Here is a 15488-nt window from a genome sequence, read left to right on the forward strand (position 1 = left end):
TCTGCAAGAACCCCTAACTGCTCTGCAGAGTAAACAGCATCAGGCATTATTAGGCATGTGCAGTAAGAGTAGAGTAGTATGCAGTATCTTGAAGAGATTTCATTTGTAAACTTTCCTCTGATCAGAAAAACAATGATGCCTCTGTGTGACTTTAAATTAAATAATCTGCAGGCTATATTAAGTCTTAAATAATACTTTGACATATAGAATATAAGCAGGAGTTCAATCAGTTTGTGGGTGTCAGCGGCATGACACTTCACCAATGCAGAGAAAAAAGGTGCAGACAGCCTTTGTCCACATTCATGCAACTTTTTGGGCATGTTTGCATCTGAATATCATTCAGCGCTTCATGAATTAAACCTCAGACTGAGCAGGTAGGGGTAGCAAAAGATGCAGAATTTTTGGAGCTAATAGAGGCCACAATCCATTATTAGTTAATCGGGCCCTGAGTCTGAGATCAAGTACATCCTGTCATTTAGGAAGAAATAAATTCAGTTGTTCTTTTCTATGCAGATGACATTCAATTATACATTACAAATTCAAACAAGGTCATGCTTATAAGACATACATTTTGTGCCTTGACAAACATAAATAATATCACGTTTCCTGACAGTAACCCTGTAATGACCCTGTAGTGAATTTTCAGTAACAGAAAAACATCATGTGATTGTAAGTATTTAACAAAAGTAGAAGTTGACATCACAAAAAATACTGATTATTTAAAATAATTTATCATTGTGATGATGATGATGGTGATGGCACCTCAGGGAATGGGTGGATCTCCTCGATCTCAACGGTGACAGCCTCTGGTACCTCAACTGCTGCTTCTCCTGAATCGCCAGCCAAACTGCCGGCAGCAACAGATCCTACAGTAAAAACAATAAAACTGATGAATAAACCAAAAATTTGTTGAGTTCTCCAACTAAGTTTCCTCAAAAAAGCCTAGCATCATTTTAACAAACTAAACTTTGACTCTGGAATCTCTAACAAAGTTTGAAATACAACCAATAGACACTAAGAAAGATAAACAGACAGCTTTGGATATCTTGGAAGGTGATATTACAATCTGAACGAGCAGGGCTGCTAGTTCCCCCCTGCTTCCAGTCTGTTTGCTAATCTATTTTAAATAACCATAACTTTTGTCTGTGCCTGGCATACAGGGAGGACATCAACATGCATCAACATGAGACGTCTTTGGAAAAAAACAATACACTTATTGTTTCTCCCAACATCTTAACATGATGACAGCAAACTACATCCCCTGCTGAGTTTCAGATTTGTTTCTAAATGTCTTCAGCTTCCCCTCAGTGGGCTGACCTTGCTGCTTCTCCTTCTTGCCGCCCGTCTTCTTCCTCATTCCCAGCTTCCCCAGTGCTCCTTTCATCTTCAAGGACACACCAGAACAAGTCACGTCACAGTCAGATGAAGACAAATGAGATTCAACAACATTCAAGTTATTGTGATATTGCAAAGGTAAAAACATCCTGACTCCCAACAGATTATTCAAAAGTAGGTAACTGCTGATTAAAACCAACATGTTGTTCTGATTAAAAAGTTGTAACATAAACTACAAATCTTAACAATTCTGCTCCAGTTGACAGTATTTCTACAAAAAGTAGAAATTACCTTCCCCAAAGCGGCTGTGTCTGTTATAACGGCAGAGGGGGAGGAGTAAACCTCGACGCAGAGAGCAATGAGGATTCGTCCACGGTAGAAGATTCCTTCACCAAGACCCTGGTTCAAAGCCTGGAGAGGATACAGAGTTAGTCTAGTCCAGACCTGATGCGTTTTGTTTCGTCTGTCTGTGTAATCTTGATTAATACATTGAAGATGCAATAAAAAGGTAAAGAGTTAAAAAAATGAGGACGCCCAGCCACCACCATTGGACTGTGTCGTCGCCACAACCCCCGCTGACCTCATTCATGCTCGGCCTGCTTCGACCTCCACCTCAGCGGCAAGTAAGTATGGACAACAGGAACTCAAGGAATACGAAGTATCGCTATACAAATAATGATTGATTGATGGATGGATGGATTGATTGATTGAGCTGTTGGCTGAATCTTCTCCTTTGACTTTCCGGGGTAATAAATAGTATATTAACTAAAAGGTAAATTGCTGATTTAAATAGTTAGATCTGGTCTGATTTACCTGGTGGACGTCTCCAAGAGTGGAGTTCTGAGGAGACCCATACAGGTTGACCCAACATGGACCAAAGGTGGGGTTAAACCCTGCAGACAGAAAGATTTTTCCCTTTTATCATGCAGATATAAAAGCTGGTATTCAAGTGAAGCCACAAACAAGTACAGGCTGTGTTTACTGTAGGATGGATATGTTAATAGACATGGCTTGAGGTGACGTTGAGTCGAGGGATGGACAATTTACAGCATTAAAAAGAAACATTAAAACCTAAAGAGGTTAAAAAAGGGCAGATGCTTTCTGAAAAATTATCAAATGTTATTCCTATTATAAATACAGGGAAATAAAAATTAAGTCCTGTTTCAGATGAAGACTGTGTTTCTCTTTTAGGTTAGCAACTAAATTATAAGTTGTACCATTCCTGGTAGGGTCCGAAATCTGCTGCAGGTCCAGGTAGTGCGTGACCAGGGCGATGTCTCCCATCTTTGCATCATCGAGAATCTGGATTCTGATTCGCTGAGCCATAGGAGGAAACTGCTCGATGAAGGAGATTTCCTCGTTCCAGACGGGACAGCTGGTGGCGCTGGCAATCAACGTCTCCCCCTGCACACACACAAACAGACACAAGGACACAAAGTCAAATCAGAGATCGTAACGACCATGATACCAAAGTTGAAGCATCGATCAAGTGTTAAAACAAACAACTACGGACTTTGTCAAAGAGCGTATAGGTCCTGCAAGAAAAAGTCATACAAGGTGACATGTCTGAGTACCTGCTGACCAGCGAAGGTCACTTTTACGTAGGGATCAATGAAGACGGTTCTGTCAGTGACCTTTGACACCTTGGCCATTAGTCCTGCGTCCATGGTTGGCAGATCCTCGGCTCTGTAGATCCGGACTCGAAATCGAGCCCATGGACGCTCAGAAGGAATCCCTCGAGGAAGCAGCAGGTTCCTGCAAGATGAACACATCAGGACCCCGACCCAGTGGAATCAGCAGCAGTAAAACCCCCTCATCATTTATTATTTGTTTACTTTTAACCATCAATCCTGAATCCATACTGTGCGGTGCATTGCGGTGTGACGCCTCTACAGTGTTTTAGTTTTGAGCCTTTAAAAAATGTCCAAATATGATTGTTTTATGTTAAGCTTCAAACAGATTCCCAGAACTCTTTTGAACATATTCATTAAAAAGGTCGGACAACGGTTTTGGCACAAGGGCCACAGTAAGTGTGGACAAAATATTTTTTCTTTAAAGAGAAGTAAAAATCAGAATAGCTTACGCAGAGTGCAACAAGAGAGTGTCCTACATGGTTCACCAAGACCCATCTCAGACAACGGCTTGATACAATCCAGAACCAGTGAGATTACTTTAAGGCTTCTGTGAGGAGTTTTTATCTGGTTATGAAACAGACTCAATAACGATGCCTCCACATGAGCTACAAAAGCAAACAACCATCAACGACAAAACTGATTTTTAATGCTTACCGCTGTCACAGGGAAGATGTCAAACGATGGGGGTTAACATGTACTGTAACTCTTTTCCACAGGGGGGCGCTCAAATAGATGCAAATCGAATGTTCCTCATGTTTTCGTTTTCATTTCCTTAACTGAATCCCTCATCGTATCTCATGTTATCTGTAATGTTACTTCTATTTGTTTTGGGGGTTTATTTTGTTAAAAACAGACTGAAATAAACTAGTACTACTTCAGGCAGTTCATCAAGTGTTTTTCAGGACTTACTTCTCTATGTCCTCGCTGGCTCCAGATGAGGAGGGAGGCAGACTGGGCGTGCTCAGAGCGTCTCCCTTCATCAGCACATTGATACTGGCCTTGACGTAACCCTTGATTCCTGACCTGGTTTCTGCCGGGTCCACGAGAGGAGCCCACTTCTGGTAGAATCTGTGGTCTGGAGATATGGAGAGGTCAGAGTGGACAATATGTTGATATGTTGAACACTTCAGTGTGAGCGGAACTGGTACTGGTACCTGGCTGGTTGTACACGGTGGCGATGTCGATCTTAAAGGTCCCAATGTGGGTCATCAGGAAAGCCAGTTTGCGCCTGTGGAACACCTGAGAAGGAATTACATCACAGGTGTTCAATTTGGCCACGCCCACACGTCTTACCACGTTAACAGAAGTGAAATAAAGTGGAACTGACCCTTAACTCGATGACTTTATCAAAGAGGATCTGTGGGTCCTCCTGGAACTCAAACTGGAAATTCTGAAAGAGAAGAAGAGATGAACAGCTGTACGATACTTCACCTTATTGTTCAGTACATTAGTGCACTATATCAAACTTTATTTTATTCTTCTGACCTTTACTGATCTACAGTGTATCCTTCCTGTACTGTATTTCTTTGTACAGTTCTGTACTATTAACTAATGTATTGTATTTTACCGCTCTGTATAAATCTGAATTGTCACTACAGAGACACTGCAGCTATACCTGCAGCTATAGCACCACTGAAGAAAGCTAGCACACACAAAATGATGCACTTTAACAATGCCAGGATATCTTCAACATTTGAGTGAGTGTCTGTGTAAGGACTTTGGAAAGACCTGATGTAATCGACAGCGTTTGTTCTAATGTATCCTGTCTGCTCTTTTAACCTTAAATTTGTATTATTATGTGTTGTATTTATCTTTGGAATGCTGAATCTCCAAATTTACAATCTATAACAAATTTACCTTTGAATGTTTTTTTCTAGTTATGTATATCATATTCCTATTAAAGTATAACTATCCTTCTGTATGTACGGTACTGGCTTCTCTGTCAACACCGCAGCAGCCAGTATGTCCTCCTTCTAAGTTTAGATTCTGGTCCTGAATGGTCTGGATTTGTTTTGACCAGAGCAGGTAGGCGGTTTTAAGGAACCCCCTCACGATTGTTTCCGACACCCCTCGGTTTACCAGGCAAACAGCAAACCAACAAGTGTTGCAGCAATGGAAGCGGGCAAGAGAACTGGTTCAGATAGAAGTGGTTGTACCTGACCTAAAAAGCCTCTGCATGTTTCTAATAAGCTCCACGAGCAGAAACGTGCTCAAACTAGGATCAATATTGGAGATGCTTTTAAAAAATGGAGAGAGGTTAGAACGCAGAAAGGTTTACAGACCGATGCAGAGCTGGCTAAACACTGAAGCTTCAGTGACCGCTACACAAAATGCTGCATGCACATCCACTCTAGAGAGGAGGGGGCGGGATGAAACAGCTCTCTTCTAAGTTTTAAATTTGGACTGCAGTACCCATTTTAAACACTAGGTGTCATAACATATTGCTCCTTTAACTTTTTATTATCTACTGTACCTCGTTGTAAAAAGGACAGTTGGTGGACTTCTGCGTCGCTGTGTGTTTTTTCTGCTTTCCCACTCTGATGAAAACTGCAGGGTTGATGTTTACACCGACTAACTTCTGAGCCTCCTGGATGTTTACATTCACCTGTTAAGACACACATACATGCATGCACAAACACGTGGATGATAACACTTGCAGGCTTTACAATATGACACATGGAGTGTTATGTGTTGGCTGTTATATGTGGATGGATGAACTCACCTGGAAGCTCTTGACTCTGGGCGATGCTGAAGTAACGTTTTTGGACATCGGCCTGCAACGACTACGCGCACATGTACCATACACACAAACACAGTTCAGTTATAAGAACTCAGGTAAACAGACAGACAGACAGACAGGTAACAAGATCACCAGACCTGAGCAGAGGGGTGAAGATGATGTTTGAAGCTTCCAGGTCCATGAGGTCATCATCAAAATCGTCATCATCTTCATCTTCATCTCCTGATGAAGCCCTGACCAGGCTCCGCCCCAGACGCCGGACCTCTCTCTCTAGCTGACCTGGGCGAGTGAAAGTCGGTTGACTGGAAGGGGAGAGAGACAGAAATAGAGTGACCCCCAAAATAATCGGTGACCTTTGTTTTTATTCTTATATGAGAACTAGAGGGATGGAGTAACATGAAATCTTCTTTAACCAGGTGTGTCAGAGGTCTGGGCAGTTTGAGGTGCAGGATCATGTGTTGGTTTTTACACTTCTACTGATGCATTCCCAACATTGTGGCCAATATTAAACAAACAGTATCCATATCCAGGTTAAAAAAAATTAAAGTAGGTGTGATATAACCTCTCACCTGTCAGGTTCATTAAATGCTTCATTCCTGATGACCAGAGCTGACCTGAGGATTAAGCATGGAGGAGAAACAAAATGTCACTAAAGAATGAATTGTTCAGTTTGGTTAGAGTGCCCTCTACTGGCCTGGAGGTATGCACGTATTTGCCAAACCTACTAAATGCTAAAACTTTCATACTGCCTCATATAAGTTGTCTGTTTTTGCACAGTTTTGCCAACAGTTCCCCATGGTGCTACAATCTACTGTAGATTGCAGTCAGATTTCGGAAAGTTTATGTGTTAAGTGTTTTGTGCGTGCGCCCCATGCATGGAGGCTATAGTTCTCCAAGTGGGCATCCCGGGTTCAAATCTGACCTGTGGCTCCTTTCCCTGCATGTCATTCCCCACTATCTCCCTCTCTCCCTGATTCTTGACTCTATCCACTGTCCAATCCCAAAATAAAGGATGAAAATAAACCTTTAAGAATTTAAGCACCTGAGAGGGAGTGAAGTTTGTTCTGAATATCAGCAGCACTGCTGTGATTCGGCCTGCTGCCTTGTGCCTACGTCCGAGTCACATCAGTGCATTCATTCAGAACAAACAGCATCACTCCCTTTTGTGTTACACTGCATTAACACAGCAGCTATACAAGCGGAAATAGTGGTAAACAGTAAAAATCAACAACAGATTATTCTTTAACTCAACTAGTTCCACTAAAACTAGACTGTTGCCAAGCAACCCAAACACTCTATTCCACTGCCCTCTTACTACTCTGTTGGTGTCCATGGTTACCACAGAGCAGCTACATTTTAGTATGAACATTTACTTGGATGTTAGATTAATTTGTAACCAGTGAAACTTGAGTCTGATTGATTATTTAAAAAACACTGTCAGCTGTAAATATACTTAATAGTTCAAACCGCTCGTGATTCAAACCAACTTGAAAAAGAAACGCATAAGAGCATGGTGAACGAAAGTGACATCATCTCCCTGTAGTAGGCTACGTGGCGATCTACATGGACCATCACCTTTCCCAAGCACACTGAAGTTTAAATTGCAAATTGTATAATTCGAGTCGAATAATAATGAGACCGCATTCTGAAATAAAAAAAAGCAGTGTTTAAATTAGCTTTTTAATTTGATTTCTGATCACCAGTTGCTTCCATAACTCTGGAGTGTAAAGATGTTTCTGGAAGTGATCTTACTCATCCTCGTCTTCAATTTTTAGGAAGTCGAGCCCTTCCCAGCTTCCTGCAGTTCCCTCGAGAGGATGATACCGAACATCCAGCTCTATGTAGATCTATGAGGAAGAGACAGATGTCAACAGGCAACAATAATAAAAACAGAGTGATGGTGTGTGTGTGTGTGTTTGTGTGTGTGTGTGTGTGTGTGTGTGTGTGTGTGTGTGTGTGTGTCCTTACATCAGTCAGGCTGTAGTTGGCGTCAGTGAGTGGTTCCCGCAGCAACAGCCTCCCCGAGGTAACAACATGCTGGAGACTGACGATCAGCTTACCCAACAATCTACACACAAACACACACAAAACACATACCTTGTAAAAAATAACTTTGTGTGTGTGTGTGTGTGTGTGTGTGTGTGTGTGTGTGTGTGTGTGTGTGTGTGTGTGTGTGTGTGTGTGTGTGTGTGTGTGTGTGTGTGTGTGTGTGTGTGTGTCACCTGTTGGAGAAGACTTTACTGCAGTTGTAAACACTGACGGACAAAACTTCTTCCCTGATCACTTTTCCGTAGTGAGGCCAACGGAATTGCTGCAGAAACACAAACACACAAATATAACAAAAAAAAAACAGATTTTTTTTTTCCCATAAAAACACAACTCGTGCTTTTCCACATTCATACAAAAACACACACACACACACACACACACACACACACACACACACACACACACTGGTCGCACCTGAAGAACAAACAGCAGTCTGACTCATTAGCTGCACAGAGAAACATGTCAAACAGAGGTTACAGTCAGGAAAAACACACACACACACACACACACACACACACACACACACACACACACACACACACACACACACACACACACACACACTCCATCATGTGGTCTGTCAGCAGCGTTTAAGTAAACTGACGTGGTGATGTAGTGTGTGACGAGGCTTCTGTTAACACATGTCGCAACCATATTCAGTAAACGATAATTAGTATGCTAACATGCCCACAACACAATGCTAATGTTTACCTTGCTTAGCCTACTGTCATATTTTAGCCCGTTAGCATGCAAATACCTGCTGACTAGTCCTTGGGCCATGTTCCAATTTGAATACTTAAATACAACTTAATTAACAAAAAATAAATACTAAATGTGTGCCGATAAATGTCAGGATTGGGTATATGTCTCCAGCAGTTTGTGTTGTATTATTCATAAACTTCGGTCTTTGGGTTTGATGAAAAGTTAAAAAAAGATAACATGGGATGGAAATGAATTTTTGTGTTTTATTTTTCGTTGTTTTCCTTTGTAACTGTGATTAAACAATAAATGATTGGGTGTATTTACATGGACTTGAGTATCCCAGTTATGAACGTCATCCTGGTTTTGATCTTATTCAGGAAATGGTGTTTACATGCACACAGAGAAACCTGGTTATTCATATCCAAGTAGACATGCAAAATATTAGTTTCCTGGTTTCTGATTACTGCGTCTTATTTGCTCAGGCGCCAGTGATTTTTATTTTTTGTAATACAAACCGCAGAGAAAAAAGACTGTGGCACCGTGGCTGCAGACTTAGCACAATTAAATACTAACACGAGTAGCAGATATGGCTCATCCAACTCATTTCCAGCTATGGGAAAGGCAAAACTGAGTTTCTTATTCACTCCAGAAGGCTCTCTCGTTGATGCTGCTATGTTTTTTTTGTGCTTTACATCACTGACAGTAGCAGAGGCCAAGTTTGCACAGGTAGTCGGCAGTGTCAGAAACCATGGTAAGATGTACACATGCCACAGTGTACATCAAGTTTTCTTTAGAGCTCTCCCAGAGGTTTCTCAAGACCCTGGTTTCTGAACTCAGCATATGATGTCTACATGCACAAACCCCCCAAAACAGGATACTTAAAAACCAGATCAAAACAGGGTACTCAAGTCCATGTAAATCCACTCATGGGTGGCAAAAAAACAAGACCAGTATGCTAAAAATAAAAAGGGTGTCCTACTTCAGCTCGTGCATTTTTTATCTAGTCTGCAAACCAACATGACCCACAGTCCTCTACATAAAAGAATGTGATCTGACACATGAAGAAGTTTGATTAATAATGCATAGTGAGCAGGCATTGTGAGGGGAGATATAAAGCCAGAGGAAGAGTGATAAGAATATGTAAAACTTATGAGGATTAAATCTCTACGGGATCATGGATGTTCTCTCAAAACCTCATAGAGATCCATCAAACAGCTGTTTGACATTTCAAACTTTATTTAAGTGGGGTTTTATCTGCATAACGTGCTTATCTGAAAGGATTATTTCTTTTTCCTGATGGATTTCTTCTTTGGGAGCCCAGACAGTCACCATGAGTTCACTAGAATAAATAGAATCACGTCAGCTGTAGGTTTGAGTGTGTCAAAGGAGCGGTCATGTGTGTGTGTGTGTGTGTGTGTACAGTAGGAGTGGTACAGTTTCCTTATCAGCTCCATTGAAATAGTTTCAATCTGAAGCAGGTACACAGCTACCTGCTGTAAAAAAAAAAAAAAAAATCAATTGAGCATCAAAAATGATCAAACATGAACTATCTCATTCAAAGCAGCTGTGAGGATCTTTCTGTTTTTGTGGATTTTGGCGCCCCCTGTGGACAAAGTGTGTAGCCCTGGTAATTCAGATTTAGTAACCCTTAAAAGTCAGACCTGGATCACGGTGATCCAGTTATTCTGTGAACAACCAGGTTAAAAAATGAGCTGGATGAAGTGATCCTTGGCAGAAAAAAAGTGGATTAACATACAGTATGTGGATCATTTTTATCCAGATTAAAACTTTTGAACCACCGCGCCGAGGTTTTAGAGCAGACAGAGCGCTGAAGACTGAGGAGTTACTCTGACACACTTCAAGTGATTTGAATCTTTGCCCACATGTAGTTTAAATATTAAACCCTGTAACAATATATGTTACCCCCCATTAAACACCATGTTACGCCATCATAGTCCTGTGCAGTGCTCTGATTGGTCAGAAAGTGTCCACAGTGGTAAGAAGAAATGTAGTATACTGACCTCGTTGAAGATGGCCAAGTTCTCACACTTCAGGACTCTGGTTTTATGGGTGAAACCTGAACAGACAAACAAACAAACAAACAGATGTGTGACATTAGCAATACTCTCAGCAGCTAACAGCTACTAAGACTACCAGATGCCTTAAAAGAGACAAAAATGTCATATTTGTAACATTGGTGACTTTTTTTTTCAGCGGGGGAAACATTAAGTTAGGAACTCTTAAGATGTTTATATAAAGGAAACTTTCCCAGAGAGCTGAGACTACATTCAGTGTCAAACATTAGTACAATCATGAAGAATTTGATGTTTTTATATTTCTATTTTTTGTGGACTGACTGTAAAAAATGTCTCATTTTCATTGATTCAAACAGTGAAAACAAACACAACTCAAGTGAAACAACACCACACTTACTCACAAATACGTCTAAAGAATACAGAACATTATCTGCTACTCCTAAATCCATCTTAAATCTGGAGTTATTGTTCATCTGAGACGAGGGACAATTACTTTTTTAATCCCGACTTTTTTAAATTCATCTTTAAACACCACGTGATGTGCTGAGAGGAGATGATTTATTACTGACAGGTTAATCCACCAAACAGGACGTAAAAGAGATCAAATGAGCTTCATGTTGACCAACCATTCACTGTTATTGAATCACTCGTTAATCATGATCAGAAATCCACTGAGATACACAACTTATTATCGAATACAAAAAGGAAACTCTACAAAGTCTGATACCTCTCAACTGGCTTTCTCCAGGCAGAATATTCAAAGGTAAAAAAAGACAGCAAAATTTAATCACAATATTTATGTTTCTATTAATAATTTAAGACATATTAAACAAGATCGTCAGCACAGTACTTGGAAGCAGGCAAACCTAAAAACCAAACAATTCTACAATTCACTTAGCAGACGCTTTTATTCAAATCGACGTACATCAGAGAGTAAGAACAACACAAGCAAGGATCTAGAAAAAAGAGAACAATGTCAGTAAGAGCAAACGATCAGCTTTGAGTCCGAGGTGCTGACAGGAAGTGACCAGAGGCAAAGCATAACATCGACGGCTGTTCTTGAGAGCTCTAATCAGTATAGAAACCATCTTAAAAGTCGTCATTATCAACTAAAACCATCGTCACTAGCATCATTAATAATATTGAGACCATCGTCATCATCATCATTAAGGTCGTAGGTATTCATGAAAGAGCTGGGTCTTTAGCTTTTTCTTAAAGGTGCAAAGGGACCAGCAAACACAGAAGTGCAATAAATCACATCACAACAACAGCCTCTTTTTAAAGTTCATACAAGTTCACAATCTCCTTCATTTACAGGTAAAAACGTTAAAGAAGATAAACAAACAAACAATGGCTACATAGAAATCAATGTGATGTGTATATATTGTATGTATAGGGCCGAGACTTTTGGATTCTTATGACAAAGTATAGTGGTTGAAGTGTGGCAGAGCACCAGACTACATATCACTGGGGTGGTGGGCAAACTGGACCTCTGACTTAGGGTGGGTGGAAGTGTTAATTGCGGGCACACACACACACACACACACACACACACACACACACACACACACACACACACACACACACACACACACATTCTGGAAAAGGGGTAACAGAGAACCCAATGTCACAGAAACACTAAAACACAGGACACAGAGAAGCACAAGGATGAGAAATTACAAATTAAAACAGGAAACACTGAAGACTAAACTTGGAAACATTAAAATAAAGAAACACACACGAGAGGAAGAAGCAACATCAGGGAAAAAGACAAATTTAAACAGGAAAATCTAAACTCTGAAAATATACAAAATACAAAACATAACCAGAAACTCATGATAATTGATTGATGGATGGATGGATGGATGGATTGAATGAAGTGAATATGTTTTGTTTTTTGTCACAGTGTAAACTGAGGAAGGGAAGCTTCTAGCTTAAACTGAAGCTTAGAAGCAACCCCATCTGTGGGCGCACATTGCGTTACTGTTCTGACCAACTTGGTGACTTAAACTTTTTCAGATGTGTGGATACCCCAAATTTGAAAAACATCCGAAAAAAGCTTTAACCTAAAGATGAAAATTATTTAAGACCAGTCGCTCTTTCTTCACTTCTGATGAAAAGATTTGAGAAAATCCTAACAGAAGAAGTCGTCTCCTCAATAAATGGTCAACGTGATCCACTTCAGTTTGCCCATCAAGCTGGCTAAGGTGTGGACGCTGCCACGCTTTTTATTTTAGACAGAGTGTATAAGCACCTTGAAAAACCTCAATCTTTGATACAAGACTTTTACTCGCCGATTTTTCCTGCAGCCTCATATTCTGATTGAGAGACTGTCCCCTCATTTTGCTGAATTAGTATTGTACTGGCTCCTTCTTTCTGGCTTAGTTGTCTGAATCTGAAACGGGATCTGACTGAACAAAAACAAGAAGTATGGTCTGTAGGTTAGACTGATCTGGGATTTGATTAAAGTGTTTCCTGGACTGAGGAGGTCTAAGGAGACGAGCTAGATAAATATTTACGTCACAGAAGGAGGAAGGAATAGTTTGAGGAAACTAATAGTCCAAAATATTTATTTCACTGCCACCAAACTGTCTCACCTCTGTGACAGAGGAGTGTATCTGACTGTGTTAGTGTGCGTCACTGACCTCTGAAGCAGAGTTCCACCTTCCTGTCGTATCGTCCTGGCAGGTTGGAGATCCTCCTCAGATTCACGCTGATGGACATGATGATCCAGAACACCTGAACACACCTGAGGACCTGCTCTCACCTGTCTGACTCTCTACATGGTGTCTCTCTGACCTCGTCTCATCCGCTCTCCGTTTTCAGCGGCTGGAAGAATAACTACTGTGTGTGTTTTCTGTTCAACGAGGTGAAGGGAGGTACCTCTGTGTGTGTGTGTGTGTGTGTGTGTGTGTGTGTGTGTGTGTGTGTGTGTGTGTGTGTGTGTGTGTGTGTGTGTGTGCATAACTGTACCTGAGAGCTTGTTAAAGTGTGTGTACAGTGTGTGTCTGTTCGGGCAGGTCCTGTCGAATGTTTGAGAAGGCAAATAGAGTTGCACAACTAGTTTCTTCCTCAGTGAACAAACACACACACGCAGACGCACACACGGCTGAACGGCTACCACGACACTACAGATAAAGTAAACATTGGGGTTGTGGTAAAATAAAGGTTCCCTGATGGAGGGTGGTGGAGAGAGCGGGCATCCCTGGCTTGTTCCCCTTTGGAAAGCCAATGGTTGTGAGGTTATTCCGTTGCTTATGACTGTAACCATGGCGATGCGTAGGATGTCTTGATATAATCTAAGTGATGCACACAGAAACGGGCCTCAAAGGAGGCGATTCCATTTTTAAGATTTTTTTATTTTTAGATGACTACAATGTGACCAAGGAAACATTGGACATGTGGCTGCAAGAGCTGGGGATCAAACTTGAGACAACCCACTCTACCACTGACCCACAGCAGACTCTAAATCTTTACCTGGATTAGGTAGATCCAGTCCAGGTGTCCAAAAGGTCAAATCCAGGTCTTATCCAGACAAAGACTTTTTGAAGAATCGGGCCATGGAAGTAAAAAGAAAGATTATCCTGAAACAGCAGCCGATTTCTCAGATGAAAAAACGATTACACACTTTCTTACTTTCCCAAAGTTGTTTTATTATTGATTATACCAGTTGGCATTCATACAGGCACACTGTTACTGGTTATACTGGTTACATTTTACTTGGTAGAAGTTAGTTGGATGATTGAGCAGTGGAAGTGACGGCGGCGTCATGCTGATGGTCGACCTGTTAAAGATTTGCATGATGTTGATAAAAGATATGCTTTGGATCACTGTGGGCAACACTGTGAAGCAAAGCATTATGGGAGAAGTAGTTCTTTATTGAGATAAGCAGAAGCGGCATTTTCCTCTTGGTTTAAGCTTTTTGTAAATTTGGGAAAGTAATGATAGCTTCACATGATCATGCAGTCAGTTGGTTTGAAAGTGATGCTACAGCTCCTTCAGCTCTGATCTTCATCATGCAGATATTCACTTCTTCCTCATTAACATCTTACAACAAAAACAGAGGACATTTTAGCTGAGCATACTCAACATTTTGAATACTTTAAGCCAAAACAATGAAGAATGTAGGATGTGAAGGATGTAACAGCAGCCTGACAGGGACAAACTTCAATGAACAGACTCTCCTACAGTTTGGCTTTTCAGACAACATAAGGTGAAAAAACAAACACAAATATAATAAAATCCTGGTCCGCTTATTTTGCTTTTCATGAAGCTTGTAAGTGCATATTATACTTTCTTTTCAGAGAAAAATAAGTTCGATCGGAAAGACATTTGTAGTTGTTAATTTCCTGAAAGATAAATCCTGTTAAGGTTTTCAAATTTGAAGAGTTTCTAAATACTTTTGAAAGACAATACAATTCTGATTATGACTTAGACTGATATAAAGAGTGACCTTGGTTGATCTGTGACGTCAACGGGTCACAAGATGTTTTAAGCTTTTTGCACAAAAAAGTCCTACTTGTTGACTTTTAAGAAAATGGAAAAAAAATTGACAATTTTTTTTACATGAAATATGGATGTTTTGGCCTTCCAGTATCTCAGGTGGGAAGGGAAAAAGTATTTGGGTAAGAAACAGAGCAGAGAATGACACAGACGCTTAGTTGGCACTGAAGCACTGTGGCATAATGACAGCACAACTTTGTTACAGCGCTGTTGCAGAATTGCAATCTCAAGCAGTTCCTGTGATTTATTCGGATGTGTTGGACGCCGTGTGGAGTCAAATAATGTTTTTAATTAAACAAGCATCAAATTCAGAATCATGATTCTTTGAATGTGAACGATGTTTCTTCTCTTTTTTAGACATAAATGTTTAAACATAAATCCTAAAGATATTATTAACGGTACGCTGACACATGACCTAATTCAGCGTCACATCATCACAAAGAAGGCGGCCATGTCGGCTCCACTCGAGACTTATAAAGTGTTTCATAG

General features: G+C 40.6%; 1 protein-coding gene across 2 annotated transcripts in view; it reads right to left on the reverse strand.

Moving 5' to 3' along the window:
* The window catches only part of fer1l4 (fer-1 like family member 4), a 31502-nt gene extending 16100 nt beyond the window's left edge, over window positions 1–15402 (reverse strand). Inside the window, exons 1-18 of one of the 2 annotated variants that reach the window (XM_065955185.1) lie at window positions 13142–15402; window positions 10482–10537; window positions 7932–8020; window positions 7678–7777; window positions 7462–7556; window positions 6279–6323; window positions 5847–6011; window positions 5692–5752; window positions 5443–5574; window positions 4297–4359; window positions 4124–4208; window positions 3879–4044; window positions 2910–3090; window positions 2553–2739; window positions 2149–2228; window positions 1627–1746; window positions 1318–1384; window positions 763–866 (exon numbers count right to left, since the gene is read on the reverse strand). In XM_065955185.1, coding sequence (XP_065811257.1) covers window positions 763–866; window positions 1318–1384; window positions 1627–1746; window positions 2149–2228; window positions 2553–2739; window positions 2910–3090; window positions 3879–4044; window positions 4124–4208; window positions 4297–4359; window positions 5443–5574; window positions 5692–5752; window positions 5847–6011; window positions 6279–6323; window positions 7462–7556; window positions 7678–7777; window positions 7932–8020; window positions 10482–10537; window positions 13142–13220 — 1875 coding nt within the window. In that variant the 5' untranslated portion in view covers window positions 13221–15402. Of the gene's footprint in view, window positions 1–762; window positions 867–1317; window positions 1385–1626; window positions 1747–2148; window positions 2229–2552; window positions 2740–2909; window positions 3091–3878; window positions 4045–4123; window positions 4209–4296; window positions 4360–5442; window positions 5575–5691; window positions 5753–5846; window positions 6012–6278; window positions 6324–7461; window positions 7557–7677; window positions 7778–7931; window positions 8484–10481; window positions 10538–13141 lie in introns of those variants that run through there. The other variant, XM_065955184.1, reaches the window with a different exon arrangement.
* Window positions 15403–15488: the final 86 nt, after the last annotated feature.

Source organism: Labrus bergylta, chromosome 5 (assembly GCF_963930695.1).
Source record: "Labrus bergylta chromosome 5, fLabBer1.1, whole genome shotgun sequence".
NCBI lineage: Eukaryota > Metazoa > Chordata > Actinopteri > Labriformes > Labridae > Labrus > Labrus bergylta.